General features: G+C 36.6%; 1 protein-coding gene across 2 annotated transcripts in view; it reads left to right on the forward strand.

The window, feature by feature from the left end:
• Positions 1-24,009, forward strand: part of PIK3C2G (phosphatidylinositol-4-phosphate 3-kinase catalytic subunit type 2 gamma) — a 361,732-nt gene that overhangs the window by 37,424 nt on the left and 300,299 nt on the right. For both annotated transcript variants that reach the window (XM_060194432.1, XM_060194433.1), the window contains exons 6-8: positions 12,080-12,182; positions 16,872-16,942; positions 22,019-22,082. In XM_060194432.1, the coding sequence (XP_060050415.1) occupies positions 12,080-12,182; positions 16,872-16,942; positions 22,019-22,082 (238 nt within the window). The remainder of the gene's footprint in view (positions 1-12,079; positions 12,183-16,871; positions 16,943-22,018; positions 22,083-24,009) is intronic.

Below are 24,009 nucleotides of genomic sequence, written 5' to 3' on the forward strand. Positions count from 1 at the left end.
TTCGCTTCACAGGCGGTGAAGCAGGTCTGCAGGTGTGTTTCTCTCCCACTCTCTGTCTTTTCACAGGCGGTGAAGCAGGTCTGCAGGTGTGTTTCTCTCCCACTCTCTGTCTTTCCCTCTTCTCTCCATTTCTCTCTGTCTTATCCAACAACAACAACATCATCAATAACAACAACAATAATAACTGGAACAACAATAAAAATACAAGGGCAACAAAAGGAAAAATAAATTAATTAATTAATTAAAAAAAGATTTATTTGACGGAGATAGCCACAAATCGAGAGGGGAGAGAGACAAACCTGCAGCTCTACTTTACCACTCTTAAAGCTTTCCCCTGCAGGTGGGGACCTGGGGCTTGAACCCAAGTTCTTGCACACTGTAACATGTATGCCAAACCAGATGCACCACCACCCTGCCTTCCTTTTTCATTTCTTTTTCTTTTATTTTGCATCTAGGGTTATTGCTCGGGCTTGGTGCCTGCTCTACAAATCCACTGCTCCTAGAGGCTTTTTTTCCCCATTTTGTTGCCTTTGTTGTTGTTATTGTTATTATTGATGTTGTTGGATAAGGCAGAGATAAATTGGGAGTCGGGTGGTAGCACAGTGAGTGAAGTGCACGTGGCACAGAGCGCAAGGACTTGCATAAGCATCCGGGTTCGGGTTCGAGCCCCTGGCTCCTCTCCTGCAGGGGGGGTAGTTTCACAGGTGGTGAAGCAGGTCTGCAGGTGTCTGTCTTTCTCTCCCCCTGTCTTCCCCATCTCTCTCCATTTCTCTCTGTTCTATCCAACAACAATGACATCAATAACAACTATAATAATAACTACAACAACAATAAAAAAACAAGGGAAACAAAAAAGAAAATAAATAAAAAATATTTTTTTAAAAAGACAGAGAGAAATCGAGAGAGGAGAAGACAGAGAAGGGAAGAGAAAAACAGACACCTGCAAGCCTGCTTTACCGCTTGTGAGGCCACTCCCCTACGGGTGGGGAGCCAGGACCTTGAACCGGGATCCTTGAGCCAGTCTTTGTGGTTTGCACCATGTGTGCTTAACCCGCTATGCTACCACCCGACCCGCTTTCATTTCTTTATCCAGATAACTGTTTAAAACAATTAGAAAAGTTTCTGCTTATGAATATTAACTACAAATATGCATTTAACAAAATAACTACAACTCTCAGTGTACTGCAGTAACTTGTCCTAAACTTACTTAAGAAGAAAAAGAAACCTTAGAAATAGTACAACTTGAGGAAAGGAAACATTTCTCTACAGGCATTTTAGTTATTCTAAATATTATAGTAAGTCAGAGGATCATATTCAATCAAACATATTGCCACTTATCTTTATTCTTTATGTTTCTACAAGTAACAGAAAATTGGCAATAGTATCATGGGAATGAAACTTTTTTTTTTTTTTGAGACACTGTCACTCTCAACATAAGATGGTTAAAAATATCTTTTGGGTAATTTGGTAAATTTAGTTATTTCCTTATAGGTAATCTAGTCTCATATAATGTGAACTGTCTGTTTTAAGAATGATCACCTTGTTTTTTCTATCCTCAGTTAAAAAATTATAAATATAGCTGAACAAGCTAAAACAGTATCAGAACAGGGTAACAAAATAGATGAACTCCAGAAAACAGGAGAGGGGGGAGAGAACAGAATTAATGAGGCAGAAGACAGAATTAGCAAGACCGAGGACGAATTAGAGACAACTAAGAATGAAGTAAGAGATCTCAAAAAGAGATTAAGAGATGCTGAAAACAACAACAGAGTCTTATGGGATGACTTCAAAAGAAACAATATACACATTATTGGCCTACCAGAGGAAGAAATAGAGGGAGAGGAAGAAAGCATCCTGTAGGCCATAACAGCTGAAGACTTCTCTAGTCTAGACAACATCAAAGACATAAAGATTCAAGAAGCCCAGAGGGTCCCAAACAGAATTTGCCCAGACTTAAAGACACCAAGACATATCATACTTAGAATGGAAAGGAATAAGGATCAAGAAAGGATCCTGAAGGCTGCAAGAGAAAAACAAAGAGTCAACTACAGAGGCAAACCCATAAGATTAGCAGCAGGCTTCTCCAAACAAACACTATAGGCCGGAAGAGAATGGCAAGATATCTATCGAGTGCTCAATGAGAAAGGCTTTCAAGCAAGAATACTATATCCTGCTAGACTGTCATTCAGACTAGACCAAGGCATCAAAACCTTCTCAGACAAGCAACAGTTGAAAGAATCAACTATCACCAAGCCTGCCCTGAAAGAAGTTCTGAAAGGTCTCCTATAAACAATCAGACCACCATAAATAGGACATATATCAGAACACTCTAAAACTCTACAAGAATGGAGTTAAAATATCTTCAATCTTTGATATCAATAAATGTCAATGGCCTGAATTCACTAACTATTAAAAGAGACAGAGTAAGAAGATGGATCAGAAAACACAACCCAACAATATGCTGTCTACAGGAAACCCACCTAACTCAACAAGACAAACACAGAATTAAAGTGAAAGGATGGAAAACTATCATACAAGCCAATGGCCCAGAAAAAGGGCAGGAACAGCTATTCTTATATCTGACATGGTAGACTTTAAAATAGATAAGATTTAAAAAGATAGGAATGCTTAATGCCCAGAGGATCAGTCAATCAAGAGGACTTCACAATTATTAACATCTATGCACCCAATGAGAAGCCATCTAAATACATCAAACTTCTACTGAAAGAGCTACAGCAATATATTAACAGCAACACAATCATAGTAGGGGACTTCAACATCCCACTCTCTCAATTTGACAGATCATACAGGCAGAAAATCAATAAATACATAAGGGAGCTAAATGAAGAGATAAACTAGAACTATTGTGACATTTTCAGAGTCATTCATCCCAAGAAACTGTAATACACATTTTACTTAAATCCACATGGGTCATTCTCAAGGATAGACCATATGTTAGGCCACAAAGACAGCATCAAAAAATTCAAGAGCATTGAAATCATCCCAAGCATCTTCTCAGACCACAGTGGAATTAAACTAACACTTAACAATCAACAAATGATTAGTAACAGTCCCAAAATGTGAAAGCTCAACAGTACACTTCTTCTTCTTCTTTTTTTTTTCCTCAAGGGTTATTGCTGGGCTTGGTGCCTGCACCATGAATCCACCACTCCTGGAGGCCATTTTTCCCCCTTTTGTTGCCCTTGTTGTTGTAGCCTTGTTGTGGTCATTATTATTACCATTGTTAATGTTGTTCGTTGTTGGATAGGACAGAGAGAAATGGAGAGAGGAGGGGAAGACAGAGAGGGGGAGAGAAAGATAGACACCTGCAGACCTGCTTCACCGCCTGTGAAATGACTTCCCTGCAGGTGGGGAGCCGGGGGCTCAAACTGGGATCCTTACACCGGTCCTTGTGCTTTGCGCCACATGCGCTTAACCCACTGTGCCACTGCCCGACACCCAACAGTACACTTCTTAACAACTTTTGGGTCAAAGAGAAAATTAAGGAAGAAATCAAAATGTTTCGAGAGTTCAATGAAAATGAAAACACAAGCTATCAAAATATTTGGGACACAGGTAAGGCAGTACTAAGAGGGAAGTTCATAGCTATACAAGCACACATTAGAAACCAAGAAAAAGCACAAATAAACAGCCTCATTGCACATCTTAAAGACCTAGAAGAAGAAGAACAAAGGAACTCTAAAGCATCCAGAAGGACAGAAATCACTAAAATCAGGGCAGAAATAAGTAACATTGCGAATAAGAAAACCATACAAAAGATCAACAAAAGTAAATGTTGGTTATTTGAAAGACTGAACAAAATTGACAAACCTTTTGCCAGACTCACAAAACATAAAAAGGGAGAAAACCCAAATAAATGGGATCATAAATGAAAGAGGAGATATCACAACAGACACCACCGAAATTCAGGATATTATGCGAGGCTTCTATGAACAACTATATGCCACCAAGCTAGAGAACCTGGAAGAAATGGACGATTTCCTAGAAACCTACCAATTCCCAAAACTAAGTAAAGAGGAAGTGGATAACATGAACAGGCCCATCATAGCTAATGAAATTGAAACAGTTATCAAAAATCTCCCCAAAAATAAAAGTCCTGGACAAGATGGTTTTACAAATGAATTCTACAAAACCTTCAAAGAAGAACTAATACCTCTACTTTTAAAAGTCTTCCAGAAGATTGAAGACACTGGAGTACTCCCTGCCAGCTTCTATGAAGCCAACATCACTCTGATACCAAAAGCAGACAGGAACACAACCAAAAAAGACAACTACAGACCAATATCTCTGATGAACATAGATGCGAAAATATTGAACAAAATTCTAGCCAAACAGATACAGCAGTATACTAAAAAGATTGTTCATCATGACCAAGTGGGGTTTATCCCAGGCATGCAAGGTTGGTTTAATATATGTAAATAAATCAATGCGATCCACCACATCAACAAAAGCAAGACCAAAAACCACATGGTCATATCAATAGATGCAGAGAAAGTATTTGACAAAATCCAACATCCCTTTATGATCAAAACACTACAAAAAATGGGAATAGATGGAAAATTCCTTAACATAGTGGAGTCTATATATAGCAAACCTACAGCCAACGTCATACTCAATGGTGAAAAAATGGAAGCATTTCCATTCAGATCAGGTACTAGACAGGGCTGCCCACTATCACCATTACTATTCAATATAGAGTTGTAAGTTCTTGTCATAGCAATCAGGCAGGAGCAAGGAATTAAAGGCATACAGATTGGAAGAGAAGTCAAACTCCCCCTATTTGCAGATGACATGATAGCATACATAGAAAAACTGAAGGAATCCAGCAAGAAGCTTTTGGAAATCATCAGGCAATAACAGTAAGGTGTCAGGCTATAAAATTAGCATTCAAAAGTCAGTGGCATTCCTCTATGCAAACACTAAGTTAGAAGAAATTGAAATCCAGAAATCAATTCCTTTTACTATAGCAACAAAAACAATAAAATATCTAGGAATAAACCTAACCAAAGAAGTAAAAGACTTGTATACTGAAAATTATGAGTAACTACTCAAGGAAATTGAAAAAGACACAAAGATATTGGAAAGATATTCCATGTTCATGGGTTGTAAGAATTGACATCATCAAAATGAATATACTACTGAGAGCCATCTACAAACTTAATGCCATCCCCATCAAGAACCCAAGCACATTTTTTAGGAGAATAGAACAAATGCTACAAATGTTTATCTGGAACCAGAAAAGACCTAGAATTGCCAAAACAATCTTGAGAAAAAAGAACAGAACCGGAGGCATCACACTCCCAGATCTCAAACTGTATTATAGGGCCATTGTCATCAAAACTGCTTGGTACTGGAACATGAATAGACACACTGACCAGTGGAATAGAATTGAGAGCCCATAAGTGAGGCCCCCACACCTATGGACATCTAATCTTTGACAAAGGTGCCCAGACTGTTAAATGGGGAAAGCAGAGTCTCTTCAACAAATGGTGTTGGAAACAATGGGTTGAAATATGCAGAAGAATGAAACTGAATCACTTTATTTCACAAAATACAAAAGCAAATTCCAAGTGGATCAAGGACTTGGATGTTAGACCAGAAACTACCAGATACTTAGAGGAAAATATTGGCAGAACTCTTTTCTACTTAAATTTTAAAGACATCTTCAATGAAATGAATCCAATTACAAAGAAGACTAAGGCAAGTATAAACCTATGGGAATACATCAAATTAAAAAGCTTCTGTAAAGCAAAAGAAACCACTACCCAAACCAAGAGACCCCTCACAGAACAGGAAAAGATCTTTACATGCCATACATCAGACATGAGTTTAATAACCAACATATATAAAGAGCTTGCCAAACACAACAACAAGACAACAAATAACCCCATCCAAAAATGGGGGGAGGACTTCTACAGAATATTCACCACAGAAGAGATCCAAAAGGCCGAGAAACACATGAAAAAATGCTCCAAGTCTCTGATTGTCAGAGAAATGCAAATCAAGACAACAATGAGATACCACTTCACTCCTGTGAGAATGTCATACATCAGAAAAGGTAACAGCAGCAAATGCTGGAGAGGGTGTGGGGTCAAAGGAACCCTCCTACACTGCTGGAGGGAATCTCATTTGGTACAACCTCTGTGGAGAACAGTCTGGAGAACTCTCAGAAGGCTAGAAATGGACCTACCCTATGACCCTGCAATTCCTCTCCTGGGGATATATCCTAAGGAACCCAACATATCCATCCAAAAAGATCTGGTACACATATGTTCTTTGCAACACAATTTGTAATAGCCAAAACCTGGAAGCAACCCAGGTGTCCAACAACAGATGAGTGGCTGAGCAAGTTGTGGTATATATGCACAATGGAATACTACTCAGCTGTGAAAAATGGTGACTTGACTGTTTTCAGCCGATCTTGGATGGACCTTGAAAAATTCATGTTAAGTGAAATAAGTCAGAAACAGAAGGATGAATATGGGATGATCTCACTCTCAGGCAGAAGTTAAAAAACAAGATCAGAAAAGAAAACACAAGTAGAACCTGAAATGGATTTGACATATCGCACCAAAGTAAAAGACTCTGGGGAGGGTGGGTGGGGAGAATACAGGTCCATGAAGGATGACAGAGGACCTAGTGGGGGTTGTATTATTATATGTGAAACTGGGGAATGTTATGCATGTGCAAACTATTGTATTTACTGTTGAATGTAAAACATTGATTCCCCAATAAAGAAATTTAAAATTACATATAAAGGTACAGACGTTTTATAACTTAACACACAGATATTATCCATTTCTTTGTCTATTTGAACCTACTAAAACACTCAAAGGCAATATATTTTTTTCCTGACTGATGCTTCTGAAAACATTTCCTAAGAGCAAGGTGGAAATTTCAGTTAATGCTATTTAATTCTACTTAACTCATTAAAATTAATCTTCTGATTTTGCAAGTCTCTAATTACATATCTGAACTTTGGGTGGTGCCAAAACATCAGATGAAAAGAAAAAGAAACATTAAAAAACATTTGTATTTAACATTATCAATGATAAATATATTCAGCAAACCAAGGGATAAAAGAAATTTGGAAAGCTATAATTAATAATTAACCTTTATAATTGTCCTTGGCTTAATTACTATTTCAAGTGGGTAAATCATAATTAACTCAGTTGTTGACTGCTAATATTGTGCTATACATTGCTCCCCCTTTTTTCCTTGCTTGTATGAACATAAAATGTTTTCATAGTCATTTATTTCTGTTAAAAAATAATAGGCTCTATTAAGATAGGCAAGTTGCCAAATGTTAGTATAGATAAATTATAGTCATTTATTCTCTAATGGAAGCTGATGGATATGTATCTTTTAGTATTAAGAATAACAGCCTATGAGGTCAGGCAGTAGCGCAGCAGGTTAAGCACACGTGGCTCGAAGAACAATGACAGATATAAGGATCCTGATTTGAGTCCTGGCTCCCCACCTGTAGAGGAGTTGCTTCACAGGCAGTGAAGCAGGTCTGAAGGTGTCTATCTTTCTCTACCCTCTGTCTTACCCTCCTTTCTCTCTGTCCTACCCAACAACAACATCAACAACAGTAATAATAACTACAACAATATAACAAGGGCAACAAAAGGAAAAATAAATAATAAAATATTAAAAAAAGAATAATAGCCTACCTGTATTGACATGATTTATTTTAATAAACAGAGTAACTATGCCTGGTCTAAGAGCTAGAACATTTAGCTCATGTATTTTAGGTTATTCCAATATAATTTATCTAAGAATATTTCCATTAGGGATAGAAACACAACATAATAATTATGCAAAAGACTTTCACGTTTGAAGCTCTGAGGTCCCAGGTTCAATCCCCAGTACCACCATAAGCCAGATCTGAGGGGCAAGATGGTGGTGCACCCAGTTGAGTGCACATGTTAAAAAATGCAGGTTTATGTCTCCAGTCCCCACCTGAAGCAGAAAAGCTTCATGTGCAATGAGGCAGTGCTGCAGATGTTTCTTTCTCCTCTTCATCTCCTCTTCCCCTCTCAGTTTCTCTCTGTCCTGTCAAATTCATAAATGAACAAATAAATTTAGAAAAAAATATGTTTGGTTATTATTTTAAAAAAGTAAGACAGATCTGAGCAGTGCTATGGAGTCTCTCTCCTCACCCCTGTATCTATCTCTTATTAAAATAAAATAAAGTTTAAATAGATATGTTAATGAAGACTGAAACATCTCTTCATAAAGTTTCATTATAGAAGGAACACAAGTAGTGTGCAATTCAATAGCATTTTAACCTGTAAGTTACTGTACTACATTTCGTCTGGAGCATTCTACTTATTTTAACTGCAGTGATAATCATACATACAATATACTAAGTGCTAAATATTTGTATACCTCATTTTGGGTATATCTCCAGACCCAATATATCAAAGAAGTAGATAATGCAATGATGCCTGTTTTACATATTGCATATCTGAGACTCTGTTCAAGGCCACCAAGTTTGGAAACTAAGACAGTAATGTGTAAATTCAACCTAGTTTATCTACCATTATAATCCTGGCCCTTAACAAAAATATTTCTATAAAAATCCCTTGTAATGAATACAAATATAAATAAATAAATAAATAAGCTTTCTTCATGTTAGAACATAAGGTAGAAATTATATACAGTGTTGTGAGTATTCAAAGGTCTGACAATATAGGGATTTTAATACTCTTGTTCAACAACTACTGAACACTACAAAAGTTGAAGTCACTTATTTAATCTCTGAGCATAAAAACATTATTTTTATATAAGACTTACCTTCTTCCACATCTAATAACTTTATTGGGGGCCAGGCGATGGTATACTTGGTTAAGTGCACACATTACCGTGTACAAAGACCCAGGTTCCAGCTCCTGATCCCCACCTGCAGGGCGAAAGCTTCACAAGTGGTGAGGTAGGGCTGCAGGTGTCTCTCTGTCTCCTTCCCTTTCTATCGCCCCTACTCCACATCCAATTATATATAAATAAAAATATTTTAAAGTGTTAATTTATTGTCATTTATGTCATCACTGAAATACACTATTTATTGTAAGACAGTATTAGCATTATTATATACATACCAACTACTAACAGAACACAAAGAAGAAAGAGATAAGCAGCAAGAATGAGAAAATTGCACCAACAAAAGTGAATAACCAACTTACATTTAAGGGTCAAGTAATTTTTTAAAAAATAATAAATCAATAAATACGTAAGTTAAAAACCCTGATTATGCCACTATAAAAACAAACAAACAAACAAAAACAACCAAAACTGGAGGTTGGGCGGTGGTGCACTGGGCTAAGCGCACATAGTACAAAGCACAAAGACTGGCACAAGGACCCTGGTTCTAGCCCTGAACTTCCCACCATGCAAGTGGTAAAACTGATTTGCAGGTGTCTTTCTCTCCCACTCTCTGTCTTCCCTTCCTCTCTCAATTTCTCTCTGTCCTATCCAGTAACAACAATAACAACAACAATGGGAAAGAAAAGATGGCCACCTGGAGCAGTGGATTCTTAGTACAGGTACCAAGCCTCAGCGATAACCCTGGAGAAAAAAAAAAAAAACCACAAAATTGAGTATTATGTGACAGTTATTAATAGTCTTAGAATATATAAAATGAGATTAAATTTTAGTTGTTTTAAAAACAATTATCTGAAACAGCGCTGCAGCTTTCTCTCCCCTTTCCTTCTCAATTTCTGTTTCTATCCAATAAATAAATAATAAAAATATCAAGAATAAGAGAAGCTAAAATAGGTACAGAAATGAATTAAACAAAAAACTAAATTATAGAGCTTAACCTAATTAATATGCAGGATGTGAGGGCGATCTGGCTGCGACATCTGTCACTCCACTGATCGCCAGGGTTGATTTGGCTGATCTGGCTGGCTAGGCGGGTGTCCCCTTACTCCCTCGCTGCTACATGTGCGTCCCTCCCGAAGCTGTACGCTTGGTCGAAGAGGACAGCCTTCCCTGAATAGAGACGGACCCATCTTCGGTCTAGGGTATATGAGTAGCTGTGCTCCCCTGCTAGAACCTCCAAACAAGCTCTAATTAATATGCAATTAAAACAATGGGATGCCACCTGTCCTACCAAATTTTTAATGATGGAATTCAGTTGAAATGGACAATGTTCAAATAGCTTCTCCGACTATACATTATTTATATAGCACTTACTAAAGGAATTTTTTAAACATGCATAAATGATCCAGGAGATGTCACAGTGGTAGAACTTTGAGCTTACAGGCATGTGGTCCTGAGTTCAATCCTTGGCACTGCATATGCCCCAATGCAGCTCTGACCTCTCTTTCTTCTCTCTTCCTCTTTCTCTCTGAAACTCATGAAATGAAACAAGTTTTTTTAAAAATACATTAACAGGGAACTGTGTGGTGTCATACCTGGTTGAACACATACCTCACCATGCACAAGGACCCGGGTTCAAGGCCCCACTCCCCAGCTATAGGAGGGAAGTTTCACAAGCAGTGAAGCAAGTACTGCAGGTGTCTAGTTCTCTATTTCCGTCCTTCCTCAGTTTGTCTCTGTCCTATCTAATAAACAAATAAAAAGGTTTCCAGGAGTGGTGGATCCATTGTGCAGGCACCAATAACACTGGTGGCAACAAAAATAAATAAATAAAACATTAACATAATTCATTTTAATGATCCAATCACTTATTATAACAAATATAAAGTTATGAAGTTCATATAATAAAAGTCCTATACTTCAAAGAAGAGGAATTAGATTATACCAATAGCAATACACTAAAATCAGAAATTCATTGTGATTATCATTTAATTTATGATCTGTTGCAAATTATAGAGAATTGGGGATGAGAAAAAAAGGGGGAAAGGGAATAAGCAAGGAAAGGAGGGGACCGACTGGTTCCACACCTGGTTGAGCACACATGTTACAATGCACAAGGATGCCTGGGTTCAAGCCTCTAGTTCCCACCTGCAAGGAGATGCTTTACAAATGGTGAAGCAGTGCTGCAGGTGTCTCTGTCTCTCCCTTCATCTCGATTTTGGTGGTTTCTATTCAATATATAAAGATAATAAAAAATTTTAAATGTTAAAATAACAAATTTTTTAAAATGGAAGAGAAGAAAAAAGAAAGGATAAAATATATACAGTCGTGAAATATGCAGGGGCTTTTTTTCTGTCTAATCTTTAAGGTATACATTAATATCTCAATTCTCAAAAGGAAAATACTGAGCTCCAGAGTTTAATGGATCTTACTAAGGGTAGAGCTACTAAATTTTTCTCTAAAAATTTAGAGAAATTTAGGTCTAAAAGACCATGATATATCCAAAACTCTGCTTTCTTGACATAGCGGTGCATATATATATTTTGTGGCGTCATTCTAGACTCCAGAAGCATGTAGTTTTCTACTTCAAGAAGCCTGGATAAACCTAACTTTGAATATACGGAAGTGCTTAGTTCATGATGTCCATTCTGAAGCTATCTACTCATTTTCTAGCTTAATCCACTTATGAATAATTGTAGGAGCCAGTTACTAACATACTGAGTAAAGCATACATTAACATGCAGGAGAAGCAGAGTTCAATGCCCCGCTCCCCACCAGCAGGGAGGGAAGCCTCATAGTGGTGAAGCAGTTTTGTAAATTCCTCTGTCTTTCTCTCTCTCCATCTTCATTCTCTCTGTCTTAACCAAAGACAAAAATTAATATATAATTTAAAAAAAGGTTACTGGGAGTAATGGATTCCTTATGTAGGCACTAAGTTCCAGTGGTAAAGTTGAGGGGAGAGGAGGTGAAAAGGAGGGGGGGGGGTCTGGAGGGAGAAGTAAGATATTTTCATTTTAAACTAATACACTGGGTCTAAGGCCACACCACCCTGAATACACCCGATCTCATCTGAACTAATATACTGATAAAATATATATAAATTTTTATAGCTCTTTAGCTATAAACATTTAGCCAAATAAGTTTCAAAAAGAAAAAAATTATGAGAATAAAACATAGATGAGAATTATTATAGGAAATTATATTTGTTCTTTTTTTTTTCTTTCCCTGTCAGTGATCATGCTTTGGGGAGCCATAAAATATTTCAGAAAGATAAATCTGTTATTCAACTTCATCTGCAGACAAAATGGAAAGCTACAGGAAAGTTTTCTCGACAGGTAATGACAATATTCCTATCTTTAATAGGCTGCTGCGAATTTGGAATTTTCACAGTCAAAAATATACATTCGAGTGTGTGTGTGTGCGTGTGCGTGTGCGTGTGCGTGTGCGTGCGCGCGCGCGCGCGCATGTGTTTTGCCTCCAGGGTTATTGCTGGGGCTCAGTGCCTGCACTATAAATCCACTACTCCATTTTTCCCATTTTTGTTGCCCTTATTATTGCTGTTATTGTTATTGGATAGGACAGAGAGAAATTGAGAGAGGAGGGGAAGACATAGAAAGGGAGAGAAAGACAGGAACCTGCAGACCTACTTCACCACTTGTGAAGCCACCAGCTTGCAGGTGGGGAGCAGGGGGCTCGAATGGAGACCCTTATGCCGGTCCTTGCACTTCACGCCATGTGCGCTTATATCGCTACCACCCAGGCCCTTCAACTATATTTATTAAAACATAATTAAATATTTACCAAAATTCTTGTTAGTAATTTGAAATGAACTGACAGGGGTAGATATCATAATGGTTATGCAATTAGACTCTCATGCCTGAGGCTCCAAAGTCCCAGGTTTAATACCCCATACCACTATTAGCTAGAGCTGAGCAGTGCTCTAAAAACAAACAACAACAAACTTGAAATGTAGTAATTACTGGGTCATATTACTGCAACAAGAGTATAACAAACCAGATAATCTCATGACAAAATCATGTGTGAGAAATGTATTATGGTTATCATATTAATACAATATATGTATTCACTAGGAAGTGAGTAGGCTCTAAACTATGAAGGGGAAGTCACCAGAGGCATAAAAAATACCACAATTCTTGTTCTATTTGAAGATTGTTTATGTTGGTATCAATACAGTTTAAATAAGGACTAACTAATGTTTATAATGTATATAATAAAACTACCTACAAAGGGATTACTATGCTTTAATGCTTTTTTGTTTTAACAGTTTCATGCTGTTAGAGGGGAATTTTATTCCATGTGATGCTTTGAGTTACTTTAAATCCAAATTGCATAGTATGCTGTCAACTTTGATATTTTGTCAGTTTTCATCCATAAAATCTTCCAATTACCTGTTTTAAGCAAAATCCCATCACTCTTATCATTAACATCAGATAACATTTCTAGTGCATGACTATTTTTTTTCTTCTAGTCTGAGGTGTTTCTTCATTGAAAGTGTCAGGTGGTGCATTAGGTTGCAATATTATCTATGTGAATGTAACATAATGAGGACAAAAGAGAGCTGTTTAGAAATATCTTTTGGAGTTGTTACCCAACTCAGTAGAAGCTGCCGGTTCAGCGCTCAGCACATGATATCTCCACAAAGAAACATTATAAAGTACATGGATACCCTCAACATTCAATTGTCTAAAAGTCATCAAGTTTTCCAAACTTTGGATGAAAAAGCTGAAATATTAGTCTTCATTTCAGCACACAGAAAAGAAAAGGTATGATTCTAACTTCTATCCTTGCTCGTAAGTCCTGTTGCAAAAAGAAAAAAAAAGTGCCATATTTTGGCACTAATTTATCAATCATTAGCATTTCACAGTTTCATGTAAACTGAGATTTATTCTTAAATTAATATATAACTCTACTACTATGATGCAGCATGCAATATATATTTTATGTCTGAAACTTCAATAGTTCATCACACTTAATCTTCAACAATAATACTATCTGGCACATACTAGTGAAAATAAGGAAACTGAATGACAGGAGTATCATTATTTCCCCCAGATCATATAAATGGAACTGGTGAGCAGAAGAGCTTGTATTTGCGCCCAATTAGCAAATCTCCATAGTCTATAACTTATGCTTCCAACATTTATGATAAATATGTTTATCCCACTGATGAACTCTACTTAAAGGATGTGGATATGAGTTTCGGAATTCTAAACTCTAGAAAATAATAAAACTATATTAGAAAGCATGATAAGTGTACAATAATAACTAATATATTATATGTATACTAGATGCTTGGCTGTATTAGCTATCAGTGCTTCATATGTACTCATTTACAAGTCCAAAGGAAAAAAACTGATAAACACTACTGTCTTCCTATTTTATATAAATAAAAATCATAAAAAAATAAGACATGAGGCCAGGTAGTGGCACACCTGGTTAAGTGTACACATTATCATACACAGGACCAGGGATCAAGTCTCTGGTCTCCACTTGCAGGGGGAAAGCTTCACGAGTGGTAAAGCAGAGCTGCAGGGGTCTCTCTTATCTCTTTCCCTCTCTCTATTTCCCCCTCCCCTTCTCCATTTCTCTCCATCTCTATCCAGTAATAAATAAATAAATAAATAAGATTAAAGAAGTTAAGACATTAGTTAGTTTCCCAAAGTCTCATGACTCAACAATTTAAAGACAAAGAGTATAAAATGCCTTTTTCTCCCTACAACCTTTCTGGTACAGATACTATTGATAATAAACTGGACAGGCTTTTGTATACTGGGAATTTACTCATAAATACTTAATATATATGTATTATGTATTAGACCCTGAGACAGTAGTAAGAGTAGTGGACAAAATCAATAAGACCTCAGCCTCTAGAACTCAGTGTCCAAGGGATTCAATTCTCTCTCTCATCCAGAAAGCCATGGTAGTCCCTTCACAGATACTGAGAAAGATACATTCTACATTCCCAAACCCCAGCTTGTCCAAGTTTTCTTTTAGCCTATTAATCTAAAAGAGAAGATGTTATATTTTATTAAAATATATAAGGATTTACTTTCAGATAGTGCACTAAATATATTAAATATATTAATAGTAGTAATTCAACAAATACTTATTGAGTACATGACATGGATGTAACTTAAAATTACCTGAAAATCAAAAGTAAGTCTCCAAAAACAGATAGACATTCATGTGTTTGTTGAACAAATAGTACTGGACACCTATCATGTTAGTCACCATAGATAGATAAGGAAATAAGACATTTCAACACTTACTCTAAATACAAAGTCCACAACCTTATAGAGGAGACAGATAATAAATATACATAAGAACTGTGAAAGATAAGTATTTTGAAAAGAGATATAGTTATGCTTTTAGATTTCAGAACAGAAGTACCTAATGTTAATAAATATCAAAGGGGGGGCAGGGAAGTTAATAGTATGGTTATGTGACTTTTTTCCTTTTTCACCTTTTTTTTTTTAGATCAGTGTTCAGGATACTTTTTTAAAAAAATTATTTATAAAAAGGAAACACTGACAAAAACCATAGGATTAGAGGGGTACAACTCCACATAATTCCCACCACTAGAACTCAGTATCCCATCCCCTCCCCTGATAGCTTTCCTATTCTTTATCCCTCTGGGAGTATGGACCCAGAGTCATTATGGGATGCAGAAGGTGTAAGGTCTGGCTTCTGTTATGTGACTTTCATGCATGAGGCTCCAGTCTTACATTCAATCCCCAACACCAGCATAAGCAAGAGCTGAGAAGTGTTCTGGTGTATCTCTTGCTTTATATCACCCACCCTGTATCAGTCTCTTTCTCGTTGAAATAAAACAAAATATAGTTAAAAAATAAATCTTCAAAGAAAAAAAAAGAGTACTGGTTACATATACCTTTGGTGTTAAAGTTTTGTTGAACTTAACGCCACAACCAGCCACCATGTGGCAATACAGTGAAATTATGATGTGGTAAAGTTTAGCTCATTCTCTGAAGATCTGCATAGATTTTTCGTGAATGCCTGTTGCAGAAAGAGATAATTTAGGAGTTAAGGTGTGTTAAATAGACATGGACCATCGGGATGACATTTTCAGATGAGCAATCAGTCAGTCACTGGGATAAAGAAAACATTCTACAGGGACCAGGTGGTGGCATACCCACCTTGCTCAAGGATCTGAGCAAGGATCCCAGTTTGATCCCCACCTGCAGGGGGGATGCTTCACAAGCAGTGAAGCAGCGCTACAGCTGTCTATCTTTCTCTCTCCCTCTCTATCTCTCCCTCCTTTCCCAATTTCTCTCTGTCCTGTCCAATAAAATTGAAAAAATGGCTGCCAGGAGCAGTGGATTCGTAGTGGAGGTACCGAGCCCCAGAGATAATCCTGGAGGAAAAAAAGAAAAAAAGAAAAGAAAACATGATACCATTTGATAACTCCTAGATTTTTTACTTATCAAGTTGTCATTCATTCACACAATTTAATGTTGATATACTGGAAAGTTTTCTTACACTGTCATTTTGGTGTAAAGATAGATATGGTCAAACAAACAAAAAAAAGGAGTTCATTATGTGGTTGCAGGATGATATGGAAGAGCTGTCAAGTCATATATGGCCATGGCATCTGTAGCCTAACTATAAAATTGTGTGTGTGTGTGTGTGTGTGTGTGTGTGTGTGTGTGTGTGTGTGTACAAATGTAGAGGGAAGAGGCAGCATCTAAAACAGTGCCTTCCAGATTAAAAAAAAAAAATACAATCTTTGACCTAGTCCTAGGGTGTTTTTCAATTGTCCTTGAGGTTTATCCTCAAAGCCCAGTCAGTTCTCTGCTTTAGTTTTGAGGAGAATGCTTACGCAGTTAAAAAGAGACTTGTAATGTCTTTGTTAAAACAAAGTATTAAAATGATGAATGAGGGTTATCAAAAGAGGTGAATAAAATGACAGCAGGAAGTTACAGACCTATTTTTATCTGCTACTCATTCTTATTCACTCTATAAATATTAATACATTCTGTTGACAGCTTGAAGATGACCACAGTCAGTTTAATCTGAACCAACTTCTAGAATTTATGCATATTTGGAAAGTATCCAGGTAAGACATTTTTTTTTTCCCAAAGAGTACTACTTTCTGAGTAGGTTCTCAAATGCTAAATCACACCATTTTTCAGGTAATTGTAAAAACTGTCCTTTCACTAGTACCATGGAAACTATTGTACTTGTAATAGATATACCCCTTTGGCAAATTCTGTTAATAATTATGCATTCTTCACAGCTGTTCAGATATATTTGAAGAGCTGCTTGCACCTTCCAGAACTATCTAACATTGATTTAAAAACATCTTTGCTACCAGTTATAACATTTTCAAGAATATTTTTTCTCATTGTTTGTGAATTTGAATATGCCATGTATCACTTAAACTCTTTGTGTAACTGAATTTCCATACTTTAAAATCACCATATCCTGCTTTACTTTCCTTTCTGGAACTCCCTGAAAATGACTGGTATGTCACAAACAGAGGAGTGTGAATTCTTATTGGAAAACTCAAGTGACAGAAAATGAGTATCTTTTAATTGATTCTGTTATCTAAATATGCATGAGTTACTTGAAAGAATAGGTCTACCACAGTGTTGAGTTGGGGAAACATGCTGAAGTTCGGGTTTATCTAGAATTAAAACTGTTCTGAACTGAACAAATAAAAAAAGGAAGTATGGGAGGTACAAATCTCTATAGCAAATCCTGATACAAAACTATGAACTTGCAGGCTAGGCAGTGGCACAGCAGGTTAATCGCACATGGCACAAAGCGCAAGGGCCAGCATAAGGATCTCAGTTTGAGCCCCCAGCTCCCTGCAGGTGCTCTGGTTTATGATGGTCCTGGGAACTGAACCTAGGAGCAGAGAGCCTCAGATATGGAAATCACTTGCACAAACATTATGCTGTTCCCCTAGACTAGCGTATGTAATTACATATAATTCTCCATATAACCTTGTGATGTCACATACCATCTTACTTCAGGATCAAAGAAAGTAAAGTTTTAGAAAGTTAAAAAAACTTTCCCAGGACCATTCAGTTGAGGACTGAAAGTCTGTCTGAAATGTGCAAAGGTCATATTCTTTCACTAAGCAATTATATCTTACTATGAGTACTTCTTTGATTTCCAGAAAGAAACATCCAGCCTCACACCATAAAAGCATTGAATCACTAGAACAGGAAAAGACTATAAACATAGCCTAATTCAATTTTTAAAATTAGAGCTAGTTATGGATCAGGTATAACTTCCCATTATGATAGTATATGTACAAAGAATATAGATTTTGTAACAAAATAAAATTATTAAAATGTTGTAGAGTTCTTTAAAAAGCAGAAAACAACTAAAAAATAAAGGATCATTTTGTATTATAAGGTAATTTCATTTTTATTTGTTGAATCACTCTCCATACAGTCTTCCAAAGAGGCTACTCCACTTCGCACTACCCCCAGCAGCATAGCAGGTTTTATTCTCTACAGCCTCTTCAACACTTGTCATTTCCTGTCTTGTTGATGTAAACCATCCTCACAGGTGTAAGATGGAGTCTTGGGGTAGTTTATATTCACATTTCTCTAGTAATAAGTGAAATGAAGCAACTCTTCATGTGCCTAGGGGCTATGTGTATCCCTTTTGTAGAAACCTTTCTGTTTAGTTGTTTGACCCACTTTTTATTGAGTTATTTTTACTTCTTTTATAGATCTGTACCAATTCTGTATAGATGTTTGATATCAATTGTTTGCCACATGTGTGACAGCATTTGCTGGGTTGTCTGGTTACTCTAGTATAGTGTGTCTTTGATGTGGAAAAGCTTTTTAGTTTCATGCACTCCCATTTATTTACTGTTGTTTTCATTTCCCATGCCCAGGGCTTTGAGTCTCCAAATACATCTCTGACGTGAGAATCCTGCAAAATCTTACCAACATTTTCTTCTACACATTTTAAAGTTTCTGGCATAATATACAGATTCTTTGATTTTGGTGTATCATGTTAGGTGTGATCTAGTTTTCACTTTTCTACATGTGGCTGTCTAATTTTCCCAGCACCAAAACTGAAAATGGTTTTGGTTCATTCTTAGATGGCTGTATAAGTGTGGGCTCATTTATGGGCTCTCAATTTTGTTCCATTGATCCAAGTCTCCATTTTTATTTTAGTACCATACTTTAATTATTATTAAATAATAATTATTATTTCAAATTATTAGTGCTTTGTAGTATAAACTGAAGTTGGGGAGTATGATACCTCCATATTTTTTCCTTTTTCTTAGAAGTGCTTTGTCTATTCTTGCTCTTTCATGTTTCTACACAAAACCTTTAGACAAGCTGTTCAATTTCCTTGCAAAATGCTACTGGAATTTGATAGGGACTGCAGTGAAATTGTAGACTTCTTTTGGTAGAATAGCCATTTTAATAGCGCTTATTCTTCTAATCCAGGGGCAAGGGATGCTATTCCATTTCTGTTTATTCTTCTCTGTTTCTGTTATAGCAATGCCCTATAATTTTTAAATGACTATTTTTGAGCTAGTTTAGGAGAAGGATGGTGAAATAAGTGGCTGTTGCCTGCAGCATGGAGAGGCAAGTGTAGGCTATGAGAAAACTCTGATCCTGCCTCACTGTACATTTGCCTATGCTTCCCGAAAGTCTAGCTGCAAAGTTCACTCAGGCCAAATGTAGCTTTTCTTTCTTCTTTTCTATGGGCTAGTCTAACTTAACATACTTCCTTGTAGCTCCATCGAAGATGGGTCAGAGATGGGGGGCTCATTATTCTTAATAGTTGAGTGGTATTCCATAGTGTGTATATACCAAAACTTTCTCAGCCATTCATCTGTTCTTGGGCACCTGGATTGCTTCCAAGTTTTGGCTATTATGAATTGTGCTGCTATGAACATAGGTGTACATATATCTTTTTGGATGGCTGTGATTGAGAACTTAGGATATATCCCCAGAAGAGTTATTAGTAGGCCATATGGAAGGTCCATTTCTAGCTTTATGAGGGTTCTCCACACTGCTCTCCACAGGAGCTGGACCAATTTACATTCCCACCAGCAGTACAGAGGAGTCCTTTTGTCTCCACAACCTCTCCAGCATTTGTTGCTGCTATCATTTATTTTTGATGTATTATATTCTCATTAGGTGAGATGGTATCTCATTGTTGTCATTATTTACATTTCTTTGACGATCAGTGACCTGGAGCAATTTTTAATGTTTGTTGGCCTTTTGGATCTTTTCTTTGGTGAATACTCTGTTCATATCCTCTGCTCACTTTTGGATTGGGTCATTTACTTTTTTGTTGCTAAGTTTGGTGAGCTCTTTATAAATTTTGGTCATTAGCCTCTTGTCTGAAGTATGGCATATGAAGATCTTCTCTCATTCTGTGAGGGGGTCTCTTCGTTTTGGTGATGGTTTATTTCGCTGTGCAGAAGCATTTTAATTTGATGTAGTTCCACTGATTTGTTTTTGGTTTAGTCTTCCTTGAAGGTGGATTTGTGTCATCAAAGAAGTCCTTGAGGATTAGGTGGGAAAGTGTTCCACCAATATTTTCTTCTAAATATTTGCTAGTTTCTGGTCTAATATCCAGGTCCTTGATCCATTTGGAGTTGACTTTTGTTTCTGGTGAGATGATGTAGCTGTTTCATTCTTCTGCTTGTTTCAACCAGTTTTCCCAGCACCATTTATTGAAGAGATTCTCCTTCCTCCATTTGGGCCCCTTTGACAAAGATTAGGTCTATAGATGTGGGGGTAGGATTCATACAGTTACTGCCATTATCATTATTTGGTCATTTCCAGGGCTTCTCTACTATGAGGTGACTTTTTCAGGTACGAAAAAAAAAAAAAAAGCGAGAGTGAGAAAAGAAACCACAGAATCAAAACTTCTCCCAGTGCAGTAGGACTGGGTTCAATGTTGAGTTACAGGCCTGACAAAGCAGTACAGCTTCTCATGTGAACTCTCTCCCAGGCCCAGTCTCAGAATATTTGTTCCAATGTGCTGCCTAAGTTTCTGCAATTTTCCAGAACTATTTTCGTTTGGGAATAGCTGTCCTAATTGTTGTTCTTTGCAAAGTACTGTGAGGTGACACAAGTCAGGAAGGGGGAGTACCCCCCACCTTGTTATTTTGCTAAACACCAGCACTGCTTCTGAATATAAAATTCCTCTGAATCCTCTTTCTCAGGCCACCTATGGTGTCATTAAAATTTCAAACACCAGATGGCAAGAGCTTTAATGGCAAGAGCTTTAATTTCAGTCTCTTTCCCTTATAAGCTGGGCAAATCAGATAGTTTTCTTGCTAACTAGAGGTTTTTCTATAAAATGGATAGATAAATAATTGCAAGGTACTAAGATGAGAACATTATTATTTTTTGTTTGTTTATATAGAAACTCTACTACTGGTGAAATTGTTCACTTTTCTTTCCCCACACCACCACTGAATTATATATGCTATAGATGTTGCATTTATAATATTCAGTGGACTCCCACTAAAATATTGAATTAATGGTAAGTAAGACATTACTATGAAATATACAAGTGTAATTTTCACCCTATGTTCTTTTGTGTTAGGACTCATTGTTCAAGTTAACTGACAAATTTCCCTATTCCAAGAAAACTAGGGAAAAAATAAGCATTTGGAAAAATAATCTGCACACTGAAACTGGAAGGTCTCAGCTTAATCCAAATGTACTAAAGCATAGCTCAGCTGAAAATTAAAAAAGAGCTTAGGAAAGAAAGCCATGTAGAGTTGGTAATAAAAACACTTTTTATAAATACGTCATTAATTCTGAGAGCAATTTTTACAAGACTCTGCATGTTTAATGCTTCTTGGTATGAGTATTTGTTATCATTTGATTAAAATTCCTCTGAAACTAACACTTTAAGAGTACTTAGATATTATGATCAGTCTTTGAGAGGGTGGATAATCTGTCATGTTTTTCTTTAGATTTTTATGCTTTCAAATGTTTACAGTCCATCAAGCCACACAAACTTTATAAAATATCCATCTGAAGTGGTCTAAAAATTATGTTAACAATATTTTTAAAATTTAAACCAAGTCTGATATAGAATCATAACTGAAAACTTATGATAAATATGCTACAGTGAATATACTTTATCAGCAAATTTAAAACAAATTTTCTGCTGTTTTTCTTTTCAGACAGAGCCTTTCAACAGTAATAAAAAAGTTTGACTTCCACCTGAAATGCCTTTTGAAATCCCAGGTACTAACTTTTGTTTCTTTATCTATCAATTCAATATGCACTCATCAAACATCTGCTATTTTTCTAAAATGTTACATGTTCTTTATGATACAAATGTGGATAAAGTTTTAAAAGGTATATACTTCATTTTATCATTAATAAGCAGATCAGGAAGTAGATATGTGTAGTAATGTAACAAAGGTACTGAGGAAGGCCTCTAAGCAGACAGAGCATATAAAAGAGGTTTAAAAATTTTACATATAGGGGCTGGATGGTGGCTCACCTGGTCAAGTGCACATATATTACCATGCACAAGGACCCTAAAGTTAGCCTACCCCCACCCCATCCCATCCCTACTAGCAGAAGGAAAGCATCACAAGCTGAAGTAGTGAAGCAGTACTACAGGTTTATCTCTCTCTCTCTTTCTCCCTTCCCCTACCTCCCTCCTTCTTTCCCTATAACTCCTCCTCCCTATCTCCCCCTCCCCCTAAATTTCTCTCTGCTCTATCAACTAAAATAAAGTATTAAAAATAATTCTTTAAAATTTATTTATTTGATACAGATTTTGACAAATGAATATGGAATTTAAAGAAGGGGCATGGTGAAGGAAGGTAGAGAGTAGGAATAACTTTAAATAGAAACATGTGACAAGAAGCAGTGAGGAGGTCAGACATAATTGAAAACTGGACAATATTTGCAGTGCTTACAATTAAGAATGAACAGATGAAAGGTGCAAAAAAAAGTTATGTAGGCTCATAAGGTCATTTTATGGACAATTTAATCATGTCTAATTCATCAGCTGACCCAATGAAGTCAGTATGCAGGGTAGCAGAATGACACATAGTTGACTAGAGAGCATTTCATTAGCTAAAACAAGTTATCAAAGTATGAAAAAAAAATGTTACCATAGAGATGAATAGGAGAGGACAGATCAGGTGGAAAACTGAGCAACAAGGGAATACAGTAGCCAGAATACCTCTAGATACCTGGTTGTTGACTGACTTCATGAAGGATCAATTCACGAAAACAGTGAGAACTATTCCACCTGGCAGGAAAAATGACAGAAGCAGACCAAAGCTACTGAGATGATATCATTTCTCATACTTTACTTTTCCATGGAAGGATTAATCTTTCACAGATATAGCATACTATTACAAAAAATATAAGATAATGTTTTTAAAACAGGTGAGAATTTCATTTTTCATTATGTAACTGAATATCTGTATATGGATTTATAAAGGATCTTATGCAATAATTCATAATATCAATTAAAAGTAAAGGGACCTGAAAACATCAAATTATGCTTCTTGAATTAGAGGCCACATTTATATGTGAATTCCATATAGATATCCAAAGGCATGAGGATGAGAAATATATGACATGGGGGTTGAAAGGTAGCACAGTGGGTTAAGTGCACATGGCCCGAAGAGCAAAGACTGGTGTAAGGATCCCAGTTCAAGCCCCCCGCTCTCCACCTTCAGGAGTCGCTTCACAAGTGGTGAAGCAGGTCTGCAGGTGTCTTATCTTTCTCTCCTCCTTTCTGTCTTCCCCTCCTCTCTCCATTTCACTCTCCTTTCCAACAATGACATCAATAACAACAATAATAATAATCACAACAATGATAAAACCAGGGTAACAAAAGGAAAAAGAAACTAGCTTCCAGAAGCAGTGGATTCATGGTGCAGGCACCAAGCCCCAGCAATAACCCTGGAGGCAAAAAAAAAAGGGGGAAAGACATATATGATACAGATTATTTCCAACCAAAAATGTAATTCTTTTATTGTATCTGTTTTCTCTGTTAAACTTAGCCTGATTCTGGGAGTTAAACATGTAGTATGTGTAAGAATTCACAATGAGATTGTTTTAGTTTCACAAAGGTGTTGTAGTTGTACTTCTTTCAGTTTTATTCTTCACATTTGTAATTGTCATTTCTGGTTTTTTATTTGAA

This window comes from Erinaceus europaeus, chromosome 7, assembly GCF_950295315.1.
Source record: "Erinaceus europaeus chromosome 7, mEriEur2.1, whole genome shotgun sequence".
Classification (NCBI taxonomy): Eukaryota; Metazoa; Chordata; class Mammalia; order Eulipotyphla; family Erinaceidae; genus Erinaceus; species Erinaceus europaeus.